This window comes from Python bivittatus, unplaced genomic scaffold (genome assembly GCF_059951505.1).
Source record: "Python bivittatus isolate LINGU-HERP-01145 unplaced genomic scaffold, Pbiv_v1 ctg000690_np1212, whole genome shotgun sequence".
Classification (NCBI taxonomy): Eukaryota; Metazoa; Chordata; class Lepidosauria; order Squamata; family Pythonidae; genus Python; species Python bivittatus.
Genome location: NW_028277096.1, coordinates 6,986,578 through 7,003,669, shown reverse-complemented (window position 1 = coordinate 7,003,669; position 17,092 = coordinate 6,986,578). Strand labels below are relative to the sequence as shown.

Sequence of the window (17,092 nt, the reverse complement as noted above, 5' to 3'; positions counted from 1 at the left end):
TTAGGAATGCTAATTGCAGAAAAGGGGGGTTAAGGGGTCAAGGGAGCCTCGGTTCAAATCCCCGCCAGACCATGGGCTTCACGGGGTGATCTTCACAGAATCAGGCAGCATATAAATTTATATTATTATTATGGTTGGTCACACAGCCAGCCAGATGTTTAGACTGGATTTGGCATTTTTGTCCATCTATTGAGTCCTTTCCAAGGAACTGGGAGAGGTAGATGTTGTTTAATAATTTTAAAGGTACCGTCGCAGGATGTAAGCTGTTCCAAGTAAAGCTGCCTTTTGTAATTGAGCAATGATGATGATGATGATGATGATGATGATGATGATGATGATGATGATCTTGGACCTGTTAATTTTGCCCAGCCCAGCCTACCTCACAGGGTTGTTATGAGGATACCATGTACTGTGTACCCTGCTTTGGGCTCTTTCTAAGGCTGACAGAGGATTAAATAAATTAGTAATACATAAATGCAACAGGCTAAACCTTACAACAGGCCGGCGAGGTAGGTCAGCATTCCTGCCTCCATGTCCTGCCTGCCTAAAGGGTAGCACAGGGCGGAGGTGACACATGCTTGTAGCCACCAAGCGACAACAGTCCAATTTCCACGGCGCAAAATTTATTCCTTCTCTCCCCTCGAGATCACTCACACGCGGCGACGGGGTGAGTACTTTACACATGCTCAGACGCTCCATCTCCCTCCCCTCGCCCAGGCAGAAGAGCCCCCTCCCCTTTGTCTGCTCTCTTCCTCTGAGAGGAGGGGGCTGCCCGGCACGTGCAATTAACGCCCTCCTTCGCCGCCGCCTGCGCGGACTTTCTGCCGCGCCCACCCTCCCCAGCCGAAACAACGGAAGCTCGGCGGAGGCGGCCCCTTTAAGAGCGGCGGGGCCGCCCTCTGGCGGTCTGCGGCGGCAGTGCAGGTGCAGGTGCAGGATCCCGCTCCTCCAGGTGCGGCCGCTCCGTCTGCTCCGTCCACATCATGGAGCGCGATCGGGGCCCGCGGGCCTCGGCGGTAGATCTGGGCTTCGGGGCGCTCAGCACCGCGCAACTCCGCGCCCTCATGCGGGACGAAACCTGGCTCGAGCGCATCGTCAAGCTGAGCAGGAAGGTAAAGCCGCGGCTCCCGGGTTGGAAACCCAGGCGGAGAGAGGATCGGGCCCTCCGAAGGGGGGGGAGAGCGGCGGGAGGGTGGCGTCCTGCTTTCCAGCGGGGTCTTCTGCTGCACGCACCCGCGGCTTGCGTTGCCCCGACCCCAGCAGCCATCCCTCTCCATCCAAATACAAAGACCGCCCCCGCCCCCTTGGAAAATAATCCGAGCATCCGAAGGGGCGCCGATGCCCGCCGAGACTGCCCGTGGCACCCCTGGGGCTGTGCCACCCGACCTCTTTTGCAGCAAAGGTAGCTCTGGTTGCCACGGGGCTGGGAGCCTGGCACGGGAGGGGGCCAGTGCCAGTTCAGCCAGGCCTGTGCTTGGTGCCAGAGACAATGCCCAGACCTTCGGCCTTTCCGCAGAAGCTGTTGGCCCAAATGCACAAGACCCAAAGGTGGCAGCTGGGCCCCAGGCGGTGGAGGCCTTCTTGCCCCAACTGTTGGATGTGCCCTTGGAAGATCTGCCTCCTTCTCACCCCATTCTGCTAGCTCCAGGGATTACAGGCACCCCCTGTCCCTCCTCTAAAAGCTGCCACTGGGATCCGGTTTGGACCCAGGTGTTGTACTACTCTGGTTCCCCCTCTCTAGCCCCCAGAGATGCTATAGACCCCTTTGTGGGCTGTTGTCAGATGTTGGTCTTCTCCACCCACCTGTCACTCAACCCCCTCCTTTCCCTGAAAAGCAGCCTCCCCCCCAGCACTCTTTGAAATGCACCCCCTTTATTATGCCAGAAGAAATGCCAGAGGAAGCCTCCCTCTGTCTGGGGTCCTGGAGATGGAGCTATCCAGGGAAGGTGTGGGTGTGATGGCTGTGGGGGAGGATGCTCCCAAGGCCTCAGTGCTTTTGTCTTCACAGAGTAGCCCCATCCTGGACCAGTCCCTCCCTTCCCTCTTTTTCTCTGGCGAAAATCATCCACAATGGTGACCACGGACCCTGTTTTGTTTCTCTGTGCTGAAAAGAAAGGGATTTCTTTCCCGAGATCCAGCAAAGCCTCATTGACTCAGCCATGGAAACACGGGCGGGGGGTGGGGGGTGGGGGTGTTGACTGTGTCTAGCCAGGCAGGCAACATGTCTTGTGCTGGATAACAGAGAAAGGTTGCCGAATTAAGTGCCACAGCATGTCAGGCATTTTCATCATAAATGGCGTATGATTTTTGCCTTTTGACAGGCGTGGAAACAAAGCAAAACCTCCCCCTTTATTTATTTATTTGGCATCCAGCTAACTTCCTCCTCGCTCCCCCCCATTGCAGGAATTCCCCACCCCTTTTTGTGGCCCCCAGACCTTCATTGGAGTCTGCTCCTGGTCTCACAGTTGCAACGTCACACATGTTGTCATCCATCCTCACAAGGAGACGTTGAGGCTGTTGATTTTGGAAAGGCACCTTCTCCGCCTCTTTTCCAACAATGGCCGGCAAAATAGCCCCACTTTTGCTCTAGCTTTGTCAGTTCAGACGAGCCGGGTACTGCCCTTGGCGTGCTCTCGAGGCGATGCTGGTGGCCTTTATACAAAATCCTTAACCAGGTCAATTAGAAGACTTAGCGGCTGCTTTCAATCATTGTGTTAATCTTGGTTAATTTTAACCTTGGTTAGTCTTTTGTGGCTTAATATGTTGCGTGAATCCAGCCTGTTTGGAGAGTTTATGGTCCAGTGTCCTGTGCAAAACAGAGAGTGGGTTAATTCAGTTACCAAGACAGTGTGTTGTGTGATCAGAGGTATTGAGTTACTAGATCATAAGCCCAATGCCCTTTGAAAAATTGCCCATCAAGATGGTCAAGACCTTTCTCCATAGTTTGCCATCACCAATGGCCCCCATAACTCTAACTAAGATGGTCCAATAAGCACATCTGTCTTCCCCAAATACGAACTGAAGAAAAGTACAAGATGAACCGCAAATACACCATGTAATCTAGATCAGTGTTTCTCAACCTTGGCCGCTTTCTGATGTGTGGACTTCAACTCCCAGAAGCTGGCTGGGGAATTCTGGGAATTGAAGTCCACACATCAGAAAGCGGCCAAGGTTGAGAAACACTGATCTCGATTGACCAGAAGACCATCCCACAATGTTGCCTTTTAGGTTTAGGGCAATTCATCATAGTTTCAAGACTCTTGATGAGCCCTCACAACTCAGCTTGCTCAGAGGTTTAATGAGGGCAGCAGGCCTAGCTGAATAATCCTTTGGCAGCCTCACAGTGGCTCTATGCTTGCTGTAGCTAGAAACGGTAAACCGCATTCAGTGATTGAGTGCCAATCGGTGACAGAGAATAGCTGGCCGTGCTCCTGAGTTACTTTCCTTCCATGAAGAGGGTTCAGAGTTGGCAGTATGAAGGAACAAAAGCAGACCAGAGTAACTTCTCAAGGGTCCATGTTATTGACCAGATCATGACAGCTAAGAGTTGGCAAATACTTGTTTTTCAATCAGCTGATTAATGGGAAAAAAAGACGTGGAAGATAATGCTAATAAATAATGTTGCCACCTGTACATTGTTTTGGGATCCAAACATGGAGTATGTACAACTTTTAAAACATTTGGGGCCTGTTTATGCATACGAAACGTGACTAGATCTGTAAAATAATGTGTGTGTGTATAGTTGGCCTATACGTCTGTCAAAAGTGTTGTGTTTGGAAAATTATAAAAACTTTAATAATCACGAGAAAACCTGGCTCCAACCTCAGACATTAATGTTTGAATTTAGCTGGAAAAAATTCCCTCCCTTCCACATCTTTAATACAGAGTATTAGTTGTACTCCCAGAATGAAACTGTTCCATAATGCCCACTGATTGCATTCACACAACACATTTAACACTTAATTTACTTTCTGGATTTGAACAACACACTAAATCTCACACAAAATCCCTAACCGAGATTAAAATTAATCAAGCTTGCATGATATGCCCCTGCAGCCACCAGGATTTTAAAAAAACCGCTTCAGCAAGTTGTATGAACGGGGCCATTGGTATATTCATGGTTCCCTTGTCTAATCCTTCAGAGTTATTTTTCCTAGTTGTATGTACAACAGCCTTCTAAGATAGGTAAGAATTTTAGCTCCTGATTGTAGAAGGCCAAAAGTTGGTCTTTTGCCTAAAGCGACTGTTTCATGAATTCAGGAGATTGGAATCCATGACTTCTGAGCACAAAATTCTTCAGTCATGCTTTATTCTGGTGGCAGCTGCTGTATAATTAGAATTATTTTGATAAATTCAGGCATCCATTCAGACCAGCTTGGTAGCTGTATTCACATGACTCACTTAACTTGGTTACCAAGTTAATCCATTTTCTGGTTTGCGCAACACTCTGAACTATAACTAACCACACAATTCATTGGGTTAACATTATTAAGTTTTGTATGTTGCATGAAGGCAGCCTTTCTGTGACCTGCTTGAGCATGTTGTATAAACACAGCCATTGAGGGTCCTGTGGGGAAGTTATTTCTCTGCAATACATTACTCCAGAACTCAATCACTCCCTTTGGGTGCCAGTAAGCTGGTTCTTTTACTCTTTTGTTCCGAATCAGTCATAATCACTTTGTAAAGAAAATGTAATTTCTATCTTCAAATTGTATTTTACAATTCTTAAATATCTGTATAGTTTGGGATCAGATATATTTTGAAACAGAAATGACGATGGTGGTGGTGATGATGATGATGATAGCAGAACCATCAATAGGCATAGTGCGCAATTCTGTATCCTTATAAACATACAACCCAGACAACAGTGTGTACAGTAAAGGACAAGCAGAACAAAGACTAGCAAAGAGGTAGCTCAAATGAGAAAGTCAGGCTGCAAGATACAGAAGGAAGCCTAGATCTAAAGATGTGTATAGCAACAGCTTGAAGAAAAAGGTAGGAGAAGCAGCAGGAGCATCAAACTAGATTTGGGTGGGGTGGGGTGAGGGTATTGCAGCTAAACATGCAAGCTGTTTTTAACAGGGAAAGTGGCTTTCCCTGTTTGGATGATAAGTCTGTAATAAAACCAGTCCAAATCCTCCCCTCCATGCATTCATGGGAAAAACCCGGGATGACCGGGATGACCGTGAAGGCTAGCAGAACCCGAAGAAACTCTGACCACCTCAACAGATGACCACACAGAGACCTTTCAGACTGGCCCAAACTCTCAATAAATATGTGTCTTTTCAGTTCCAGAACCTTCAGCTGGAGCGGGAGATGCACCTAGCTTCCAACTATAACCTCGCCAAGCAAAATTTGGGTTTGCAGCCTCGGCTAGAGAATGGCAAAGCTTCCCTTGCCATCAAATACCAGGAGTTGCAGGAGCTACGAGAAATCTGTCATGACAAGCAGCAGCGCTTGGGTGAGCAACAGTTGGCATCCCCCTTTCTCCCCCACCCCACCACCTCCTAGAATAGAAGCAAAGATAGGGCTATTGGATCTGGGCTGCATAAATCTAGATCAGTGTTTCTCAACCTTGGCAATTTTAAGATGTGTGGACTTCTGGCTGGGGAATTCTGGGAGTTGAAGTCCACACATCTTAAAGTTGCCAAGGTTGAGAAACTGATCTAGATGATCAGCAGAGGGCAACACATCTGCTAGTGGTCTGGACTTTTGCAGCCCTGAGAGCAGCTTTAAGCAAAAGGGCTTCATTCATGACAGCCTGCCTTCCATTTAACTAAGCCTACCTTGCAAGGATTCCAAAAGTGGACCAGTTGATAATAGTTAGCTGTAGCTCATGCATCACATTCCTCGGGAGTGGAACATTGCTTCTGTAAGTTTTGTCTTGTTCATAATGGGTGGACCTGGTCAATGATCACAGTTGGTATTACAGGTAGTCCTCGACTTACAACCACAATTGGGACTGGAACTTCCATCACTAAGTGATGCAGTTGTTAAGGGTGCTGCAACTGTTGTAAATACATGCCAGTTGCCAAGCACCAAAATTTTCATCACTTGACAATGGGGATGCTGCGATGGTCGTAAGTGTGAGGACTGGTCGTAAGTCACTTTTTTCAGCACTGTCGTAACTTTGAACAGTTGTTAAATGAATGGTCATTCAGCAAGGACTACCTGTATAGAATTTCAACTTACTGCAAGCATGTAGATCCCCTTTCCCCACTTCCTCTTACCCCCTGCTCCCTGGGAACCAGAAGGATGAAAAGAGGAGGAGTATGCAAAGTGGAGGCTCTGCAGCTTTATACTATAAGCCTTTCTTTGCTCTGGACACTGAAGTATTTCTTCGACTATAAATGCAACATGTGAATGAGAGATATGTCATTTCATTGTGTTTGGATTACAGATTCCAGCTTGAGTACATGGCATTTGGGGAGACACCTCTTGGTGACCACATTGCTTTATATAAACCCTCCCTGTGGTTGGAGAAAGAGACAGACAGAAAGAAAAAGGGCGTAGCAGAACACAAACCCACCTATCCTCTCTTCTCCTGTAACATGGGGGATGTTTGACGCATGATGTAGAGTTATCACTCTGCAAGATTCCCTAACCACATAGAAAAGACAGCTTATGAAGTACAAGGGACAGAGCTGGGAAGGTTCCCTCCCGTTGTCCCAGCATTAACATAGAAACGGGGTTCATTATTGCTGCTAAGCCAATAATGTGAATTGCTTATTTGTATTTGAGCTTGTTATTATTGTAGTTTGTAAACCATGATTTATAGCTGAATGTGCAGGATGTCAACTGGGTTTATTGAATAAATCATGATTAAAGCAAGCCATGATTTGGCTGAGTAACTCTTGACATTCTAAGGAAAAGAGGAGAAAGAGTTCTGTAGTTGCTGGCTTTGGTGGCATTGGGTCCAGCCATGCTTAAACTGATTATTGAATTAACCCATTTCTGGCTTTGCATTACATACCAAACCATAATTCAATCAAACTGACTGGTTTCATGCGTAACATGCATGAAAAACTAATCAGAGTTAAAATTCCTCAAGCTTCATGTGCTGTACTGACACAGTCATTATGCCTTTAACTGGATTGGATAAGCGTCTATGCAAACCCAGCCTAGATATGATCTAGATCAGTGTTTCTCAACCTGGCTGGAGAATTCTGGGAGTTGAAGTCCACATGTCTTAAAGTTGAGAACACTGATCTAGATTTTGGGAAATGGAGGACGTGTGTGTGGAAGGAGATCAGATGCGGAGCCAGCTGCTGAGACCCCCGTCCCTCTTTTCCTTTCATGATTGACCTGGAATCAAGGGCTACCTTGTCTCCAGAAGATACAGACACAGTTTTAACTATTTGACGACTGCAGTGAGCTCTGGATGGGCTGCCTTTGAAGAACATCCAGAAGTTGCTGCTGGTACAGACACAACTACTCATCTGCTGGTGGGTAAAAGCCATCAGTGTCATCCACACCAGGTCTACAATCATTGCATAGGCTTTTGACAGGCTTGCAAGTACAATTTAAAGTCCTGGTTTTAAACTACAAACGACAAATGGCTCAGCATTGAGTTGCTTGTAAGAGTACTTCCTTCTGGTAAAACCAGCCTACCTGGTGTGTTTGTCACAAGTTGGGAATTTTGAGATTCTCTTCTTCTCTAGTGATATTAGGGGAGGGGCAACAAAAGTTGAGAGTTTTTCAGTTGAAGCTGCATCCCTATGGCATGGTTTACCCCTGGAGAGCCAGCTGGCACCCTCCCTGTAGATATTCAAGAAGGCAGTCAAAGCAGGGCTTTTCTGCAAACCTCTTAATAGTATTAATTAATTTGCAGTTTTTAAGAATTGGATGTGATTAGTCAATACAGATGCTGGGATGTTTTGTGTAGTTTTGTTACTTATTTTAAGTTTTACTGGTTTTTGTTCAGCTTTGTAAACCTCCAGAAATCCATGTACAGGTTGTCCTCGACTTACAACCATTTGTTTAGCGACTGTTCAAAGTTACGATGATGCTGAAAAAAGTGACTTACGACCGGTCCTCACGTTTATGATTGTTGCAGCATCCCTGTGGTCACGTGATCAAAATTTAGGTGCTTGGTAACTGGCATGTATTTACGATGGTTGCCGCATCCCAGGGTCATGTGATCACCATTTGCGACCTTCCCAGCCAGCTTCTGACAAGCCAAATCAATGGGGAACCGCGTGGTTCATTTAACAACCACATGATTTGCTTAATGACCATGTGATTCATTTAAAGATCACAATGATTCATGTAACGACTGCTGCAAAAATGTCATAAAATCAGGTGTGGTCACGTCATGCCTCGCTTAATGGCTGCACCACTTAATGTCAAATTTTCCAGTCCCTATTGTGGTCATAAGTCGAGGACTACCTTTAGAGTCAGCAGTATATAAATACTGTAAATAAGCAAATCCGTCTAATTCTTTGAACGTTTGTGAACACAAGAGCCAACCTGAAGCCACCCCTACAATTCTTTTACAAGCTCCAATTGAATCATGAAACTTGAAGTTGAAAGGGGCCATTTAGACCCTAGTGCTGGGGCATCTGTGGGCAGGGGGAGGGTTTCCAAAAATGGTGATTGTGACTAGCTGATTGAAGTCCCACTCCCTTTTTGTATGTCACACACATAAAAAAGGGGGGGGGGCTTCCATTGCACAGTCACACTCACCGTCTTGGCTTTTTTGAGACACCCCCAGATTGATCTGATTTGATTTAATTTGATTTGATTTGATTTGATTGATTCATCTGGCCGCCTATCTCAAGTACATGACTGTGAGGACGTTTTGTCTAACATTAAATCAGGCCTTCCTGTAACTTAAATCCATTACTGTATCCCATGTCCTGCAGTATGGAATGAGAGAGAGCAGCCTTGACCGTCTTCTTGTGATGACCCTCCAGGTACTTGACAAAGGTTATCCTATCCTCCCTTGGTCATCTTTCCTCAAAGCTAAACACGTTGTCTCTGAAGCAGTCCCTGTAGGACTTAGGCTTCTAGTCCCCCTCCAACAGGAGAAGGAGGAGACAGAAGTTGAAGGCACTATTATAGTCTCTCTGTTGGGATTATATTCTGCTTGTAAAGATTGGGGATCCCCCCCCATTTGGGATTTCCTTCCTGCCAGGGTACAAGGATCACGGCACAAGTGGCTGACGTGGGTGCTAAAGCTGAGCTTGCCCTTTGTCCCACAGGCGCGTGTGTGGCAAAGTGGACTCCAGAGAACGCCCTGAGCAGACTACAGGCTGAACTGGAAAGCGTGGAGGCCAAAGTGGAGGTGAGTTATGAGGAGCAAGCCAGGCAGGGTTCTCCAAGCCTGCTCCCAGAAATACTCTTCTTTATAAAAGGGATGAATGTTTCTCTGCACCTTCTGCCCACGTAGAGATAAGAGGAAAGTGCCCGTAGGCCACCTTTCTCCACGCCATCCCATCAGAGGTCAAATTCCCAAACTTCTTCTGGCCTGTGCCAGGAAAGACAGAGGTGTGACGGACAAGGAAGGGAAACAGAGTCTTCCTTTCTTTCTATCCAAGCTTGAGAAAGGGGCCTCGTCTGTTGCGTGAACTTTGGGCTTCAGTGAGGTGCAGTGATACGGCTTTTCCAAACTGCATCTCTGAAGAATTGGCTTGTGGCCAGCATGGAGCTCTGAACAGCCTTTTAGCTAGCACGAACTATCTATCTGGCTATAGTTGCAGACACACAACACACTTAACCAGGCTGATGAAAGACCTAGTGACTGCATTTGCACAACATACCAAACTTGGGTAGGGTTAACTTTAGCATTTTTTGTTTTACTTTTTTTATGGCTTAGTTGAGCACTCAACCTATTTGGTTAGTTTAGGTTCAATGTATTGTGCAAATCCAGAAAATGGGTTGAGTAACCAGGTTCAGTGTGTTGTGCGAACCCTTCCTTTATGTTATTACTATTATCGTATCAACGAAAAATATCAAATTAAACATGTTGGACTGTTTCAGTGGTACTCAAGCTATGGAGCGTCGTCCCCTCCTTGGGAGAGAGAGCAAGACACTTGGAGTGGAGGTGAGGCATGAGGTTGTAGGGACAAATAGGTCCCTATGGCATTTATATATAAAAAAGCCTCCTTCGCATCAAGCTCAAATCTGGTGACGCCATGGACACATCCATGCTATTTTCTAGGCAACAATAAGGAAGTGGCTTGCCATTGCCTGCTTCTAGGATTTCCCCCCCCAATTTCTCTGTCTAGTCTAAGCCCTGGAATTCCAGGAGGTCTCCCATCCAAGTATGAACCAAGGCTGATGCTACTTAACTTTCCAGATCAGTCAAAGTCAGCTGAGTGCTGCCATCTACTGATAGCCAGAGCTATAGATTCTTTCCTTGTAGCAGAGCTTGTAGCAGAGCTTTAGTATTGCAGCCACCTAGGCTGCCCTTCTCATAATGGAACGTGCCATGAGACAAAGAGCATCATAGAGCTTTTGACTGGAACAGCTTCTTTTCCATTAAGAAATGACTGAGAAGCCTTTTCCAATGCCACTGTTGGGTTAGCAGTCTAAGTCACTGATACTGTTAAGTGTCCATGCAGTGTCTGTCTGTGTGCACGTGTGTTTGTAGGGGATTTTGCATCTTTGCCTGCAAAAGAATATGGTCAAGGGGCTAAGAAAGTAGAGGGAGCCCAGATTCAAATTATGTTTGTTAAGGTTTGTGCTGGTTTGTATTGCTTGGAAAGAACTGCTTCACATTCTTAAATGAGATAGGCAGTGAGGGACTCTCCAACTGTTTTGGACTTCAGCTCCCATCAGCACCCACTGACATAGCAACGTTCCAGAAATTGTAGTTCAAAACAACTGAAAGAAACTGGGTTATCTATCAATGTTTGTAATCTTGTCCCAGGTCTCATTCTCTTCCATGTATTCCTTTGGCAAATTGTGAATGTAGCCTTAGAGTTTGCAACCTCCCCAATCACCTTTTGAGCCAATAAATTACCAGTTCCCTTTAAGACTGTGCCAGAAGCTGCATTCACACAATGCAGTTAATTTGATTATTGAATTAAGCCATGTTTTGGATTTGCACAAGACATTAAACCATGATAGCATTCTAGAGGGCCTTGAAGACCTGGCTCTTCTTCCGGGCCTTGGGCTAGGGTGGTTGGAGCCCCTTGTGAGTTTTGAGCCAGATTTGTATCCTGTTCTTTATTTGTTTGTTTGTTTGTTTTTGCTGGTTTGTTTTTGAATGGTAAGATAGATAGATAGATAGATAGATAGATAGATAGATAGATAGATAGATAGATAGATAGATAGATAGATAGATAGATAGATAGATTGATAGATAACTGCCCAGAGCCATTTGGAGCTGGGCAGCACCTAAATCAAACGAATTAAATTAAACCATAAACTAACTAAAGAGACTGGGTTCACCCAGCAAAAAACTAAGGACTAAACTTAGCATGTTGTATGAATACATCTACTAGGTTTCATTTGTTTGTTTTCTAGATTTATATCCCACTTTCCTCCACAGGCTCCTAGTGGCCTACATAACATTCCCTTGTCCAGTTTCTCCCACAATAAAAACTTTAGGAGTACTGAGAGTGACCAACCCAAAGTTACCCAGTGAGCTTCCATGGCTGTGGGTTGACTTGAGCTTGAATCTTCTCAGTCTTAATCCAACACTCTCAACCACTGTACATATTGTCTGTCATTGCTGGAGCTGCTTAAAAATACAGCTAGAGAGAGGGAGGGAGAAGGAATCTAGCCTATACTTATAAACAAGCTATATGAGCCTACATTTCTAAGTGATTGACCCAACATTTAATTTGCTCTGTTTACTAAACATTGTAATACATTTTCAGCAAAGCTGAGCCAAGTAGAAGTTTATAAAGCTCTCAAAAATACCAGAAATGCGTTTGGAATTTATTTCTCTAACCACAACCACCACAAAGGGAATAGGAAGTGTCCTGGATCTGAACTGAGGAAAAATGCCCATTTCAGGTGTCTAAGAAGAGCCTGAGGTGTTACAAGAAAAATGCTATAGGAGAAAACACAATCCCTGCTTTTCACTTCCTAAGCTAATTTATGCCTTTAAATTCACTGTACCATCACTACTGCCAAGTAAAGATTAAACTCCCACTACTTCGCTTAAGTTTTGTAAATGGATGGGAAAGGGCGCCATGTTGGTCTGTGCCTCAGCAGTAAAATCCACTGGGAAGAGCTGATTGTTGAATTTTGCTTGGCACTCAAACTATCCCAAACGGCATTTTCATATTCCTTTCCTGTGTCCACAGGAACAGATGGAGCAGTTCCTATGTTGGGATCTCCCCATTGAGACCTTTGTGGAGTCTTTCCAGCACAGCCGCATGCTCTCTCATCTTCGTCGCACTCAGCTGGAGAAGCTGCAGGAGATCCTGAAGGTGGAAAAGGCAAAAACTCCTGAAAAGCCAAGCCCAAGCTGTGAAGAGGAACAGCCTGCGGTCTCCCCAGCACTTCCAACTCCTCCACCTTTGGCTCAAGCGGCCCCGGCTCAGAATGGGCCACCTCCCAAGGTCTTCCAGCTCCGCTTGGCGCCAGCATTTTTGATCCCATCGGAGGCTGTGCTCCCCATCCCCATGACAGCAGCCCCCCAAAAGTGCTGCCTGCCCACTCTGGCCACCTCACACTCCACCGCTAACTTTGTGAGCTCCCCCTTGAGTCTGATTGGGCACATCCACTTGCCCCAGGCCCACCTGCCTCACCAGCAGAAGAAGAAAGAGCCACCGCATCGGTAGCTGCCACAGCGCCAACAGGACATTTTGACCAGAGCCTCTGACACCAGCTACGATGGGCCAGAGTCTGAGGTGTGATGCCAGCCTGCCAAGAACTCCACCTTCCCAGACTTGGTGGGAGTTGGGGGTGGGCTGATGGCAGAGAGCTGGCTCCCTTTTCTCTCTGGCTGCCAAAATAATTTAGATTCCATCTCCACTCCTCCCCTTACCATCCCCAACCTCCCCAGGCAGCTTGGCTGGCTGGGGTGATCCAGTGTTACTATATGTATAGGTGGCCGAGACTGCAGGGAGTTGCGCCCTGCCTCCCCCTTTCCCACTTGAGAAATAAGGAAAGTTATGTCACTTCTTCCCCCCTTCTTTTTCGGGAGCCTGAATTCACCATCATGCACTCATTACACCTATCTCTCGAGTTAGGTGGGGGAAAACCCCTTGCAAGCTGCTTGTTGCTTTTCTGGATGCTGGGTGTGATCGATTTCAGGCAGTGCTACCCCCACCCCCCCAGGCAGTCAGCCAACTGATCTTCTCTATCGCACAAGGGACTCCATTTCAGTAGCAAGTAGGAAGAGAACATACATGGCAGGGGAGGGGGGTAGGGAATAGAGCACAGCACATTTCCAGGGGTGGAAAAAGGAGGGGTAGGCCAACTGCTTGGAGGGGGGCAGTTTTGGGAACTAGGAGCTAAATTGCCCCCCTTCCTATTCATTTTTTCTATTGGGGCAGGGGGATCTGCAGTTGAAGTGGGGAGGGGGTCTATTGATGTGATGGGGGGGTGAGGTTGCAAAGCACAGGGTAGAACATTTTAGCCCAAAGTTTATGCCACGGCTAGAGAATGGGTTAGTACCAGCATAGGCACACGGTCTCAACAGGGTATGCATAACGGGAGAGGATGAGGCAGCCCCGCAATGCTCTATGGGGAATATGCCTTCCAGGATGGGGGCGGGGGGAAGGAGCAAGGAAATATTTTCAAGCAAACTTTTCTCTTGATTCAATGTGCTTGCAAAAACTGAAGGATGAAATTCTGGGGGCAGCAGGGAGGGCAGATTTGAATTGGAAAAAAAAAAAGTTCTCCTAATATTAATCCCTTCCCCTCAAGCAATTATAGGTGCGATTGGACTTAGAGGGTACAATCCAGCCTAAATTAGCCATGCCAAGATCCCATTGAAAGGATGGCAGAACAAGTGGAACACGGCTGGGAGTGCCAGAGGCATTTGCTCCACATCTGGTCCAGCAGCAAAGCTCTCCTTGAATAGAATGTAAAAATGCATTGCCTTTTATAATCCCCTCTGTGGAGGCTGCCTGCAGTATCTCTGAGTGAATCACTGCTTTGGCTTTTCCTCTCTGCAGTAGCCTTCCAAGTGGTGGATAATACAGTATTGTTATTATTTCACTGCCTGGGATATAAGTGGGCATTCGGCCGTTTCCGATGGACAGACCCGGCCCTCTGACCTCCTCAGAGCGGGCCAGAAAATAAATGACCTTCTTCAGCCTGAGTTCAAGGTGGTGGTTAACGCTTCTCTCCAAAATTGAATTTAAAAATCAAAATTCTCAAACCCTGAAATGTGACTTTCAAATGTCAAAAGTGTTTCGCTTTTCACTTCTGTGCAATGAGGTTTTATTTCAGCTCCAGCAGGTCGGGTTTGTGAAGCCCTGTGGTAGAACAGCCATTTAGAGAAGGATAGCTGGGCTAGTGTGGAGTGGTTGCCCCTGACTGCGTCATTCCCACAGTGTTTCTCAACCTTGGCCACTTTAAGATGTGTGGACTTCAACTCCCAGAATTCCCTAGCCAGCCATGCTGGCTAGGGAATTCTGGGAGTTGAAGTCCACACATCTTAAAGTGGCCAAGGTTGAGAAACACTGTACTAGGGAAAGGGACTTTGGGTGGCCTGTGACTAGGAAGTGGGAAAGGCGTGACTGTGAGGAAAAAGCAGGATACAGACTGCCTGGGCTCACCATGTGAGGAACAGCTACTTCCTGCTTCAGTGGGTAATGACGTCCTACAACTGAGCCCACCGCAGCTGGTCAGGGGTGAGGGAATGGAAATGTGTACCAGGAAAGACATATTGGGCATCTTTTCAAATCCAGGGCTGCAAAACTACCCCCTGAACTTTGTACTAGGCTAGAAGGTCAGAAGCCCTATTGCAGTGGGAGAGAGCCTTAGAAAAACTGCTGCCACCCTTTCCAGTTGTTGGATTTCAGTGTTCCCGCTTTTTTCTAAAAAGAAAAGGGAAGGTGGTGAAATCTAAAAAGGAATCTTATTTCCCCCCCACACGCACACCAAATATGGGGCATTTCCCAACTCGCCAAGGACTGCTGTGGGAGGGGGGTGCAGGCCTTTCCTTAATAGCAATCATCCTGGGAACGAGCACGGGGTGGAGAGAAGGAGGATGATCACAATGAAGGAAAGAATCTCTGCTCATAGTTAGAGATAACACCAGCATTTAAGATCTCCCAGAACTGAAACCTTATCCTGTTCTCACCCCAATTAGGCCAGGAGACCAGTCTCAGATTGCTCTCCTAAGCTGGAATGTAGACAATCCCCAGTTCAGTTCCTGCCTTTTATATTTTCTCCATTAGATTCACCAGCCAGTGAGTACAATAACCTATTTTTTTCTGCAAGGGCCAGCTACAAAACCCAGACAGCAGGGTGAATGAAGAGTAAAAGCGGGTGGGGGGGGGAGGGCATTTGAGGCAACGCAATGCAAGCCGTCCCTGAGAAGTCCTCCCTTCCTGTCTCCTCAGAGGTAAGATGCTGGACAGCTAAAATAAATCATTGCACCAACTCAGTCTGAAATTTCAAACTCCAAAATTCGGTTGGAAAGAAACTCCATTTTCAAATGCTGTGTTTAATATAAAAGAAGAGTCTTTTGCCAGAAAATGTGAGCCAAGTTTTGTTCGACGTATTCATTGGCCAAGTTCAACATTTCGCAGGCAGTTTTTCCCCTGCATCCTTTAAGTCCAGCAGCATCTATAATTCATGCGGATGGGTCACACGCAAGGCCCAATGTATCTGGTCTGGCATTGTCTTTGTAACAGCCGCAGCCAATCAGAAGGCTCGGGAAAGCCCATGAATGGAGCATCTTTTAGGAGTTTGCTCCCAGCAACTATTTCTTAAAGGTATACTGCCTCTGAAACGAGAAGATTTGTTTTATGCTCTCATGTCTTACAGCCAATGTTAGACACCTCATTCATGAGTTTGCCTCCACAATTTAATTACCAAAAAAGAAAGAAAGAATAGAGGAAGAGGGCATTACATTAGGAGAATATTTGTGCCAGCATTTACAAGGATGTTTGAGTTACCAACATTTGCTTGAAAATTTCCACTCAAATCTATTTCAGCTCCCAAGAAAAAGGGAACAAGAGAAGGCCATTTCTCAAGTATATGTTCATTCATTTAAATGCATGCAAATTTAAAGTCACTAGTTTTCTAGCATTGATGCTGAATTGTTTTTATTTTTGATGGCTAGGTTCAAAAAACAAAACAACCTACTATGATAACCTGGTTGGGCCCTTGGCAGGTGCCCAGATCCTGGTTTTCTTGGGTGGGAAGCAGGTGTGGGTTCTCATTGACAAAAAGCGCAAACCGGTCCTACCATCGAAAACAATCCTCAGTATCTCAAACAAGCCTGGAGGCCACACGCTCTTGGAATGTAAATCTGCTCCTTCAATTTTTCCACAAGATGGAAGGGACAGGAGGGGAGGAGGGGCACTTCCAGTCTCCTCTACCTCTCGGACTTCACTGGATCCCCTCCCTCAATGACATAAGGCACAAGCCGGAACTGGGTTTTTTTTCCTTTGGGGACTTGCTGCAAAACTTTATACATGTGTGAAAGGGGGGGGGGTGTCTTTCCCAGGGCTCATCCGATTCTGGCAGTGCCCCCCAGCAGCTTCAAGGTAGACCTCATGCTGTCTTCGTGAACGTTTTTTTCCATGTAATGTTTTTTGGAAACATAAGTGTGGAAACATAAATGTGGAGATTATATATATATATATATATATATATATATATATATATATATAATGTTCTTTGGAATAAATTTAAATACTACATTTCTGTATGCGGCATTTTCAAAAGCTTTCTTATTCTGTATGTGGGGAAGGAACCGGGGAGGGCCATGTTTTTGGCATGAAGGCAGAATATTTGTCGCTCTTCCCTTTATGCTCAGGTTTCCTCAGCAGGAATCTCCAAGACTGGGTCTGCACCTCTCCTTGCTGTGGTTACGTATCATGCTATGCCCAAAACAATCATAGCAGGGCTTAAGATTATGGCCTTGGTTCCACAACAAGCTGAATGACCAACCACTCGATCCTGTTTTACTAGTATCTAGCATTTTAAGCCAATTCAGAAAGTGACTATG

At 46.1% G+C, this 17,092-nt stretch overlaps 1 protein-coding gene across 1 annotated transcript; it reads left to right on the top strand.

Moving 5' to 3' along the window:
- The first annotated feature begins 938 nt into the window (after positions 1-938).
- VPS37D (VPS37D subunit of ESCRT-I) lies at positions 939-16,704 on the top strand. Its single transcript, XM_088152402.1, has 4 exons — positions 939-1,112; positions 5,290-5,461; positions 9,204-9,286; positions 12,261-16,704. Exons 1-4 carry the CDS (start codon positions 984-986, stop codon positions 12,738-12,740), a joined length of 864 nt encoding a protein of 287 aa, XP_088008528.1. The 5' UTR covers positions 939-983; the 3' UTR covers positions 12,741-16,704.
- Positions 16,705-17,092: the final 388 nt, after the last annotated feature.

Excerpts from the sequence above, each read along its gene's own strand:
- VPS37D (XM_088152402.1), top strand. The coding sequence starts at position 984 with ATGGAGCGCGATCGGGGCCCGCGGGCCTCGGCGGTAGATCTGGGCTTC. Across the intron at positions 1,113-5,289 it reads TCGTCAAGCTGAGCAGGAAG|TTCCAGAACCTTCAGCTGGA; the intron begins GTAAAGCCGCGG and ends GTGTCTTTTCAG. Across the intron at positions 9,287-12,260 it reads GCGTGGAGGCCAAAGTGGAG|GAACAGATGGAGCAGTTCCT; the intron begins GTGAGTTATGAG and ends CTGTGTCCACAG.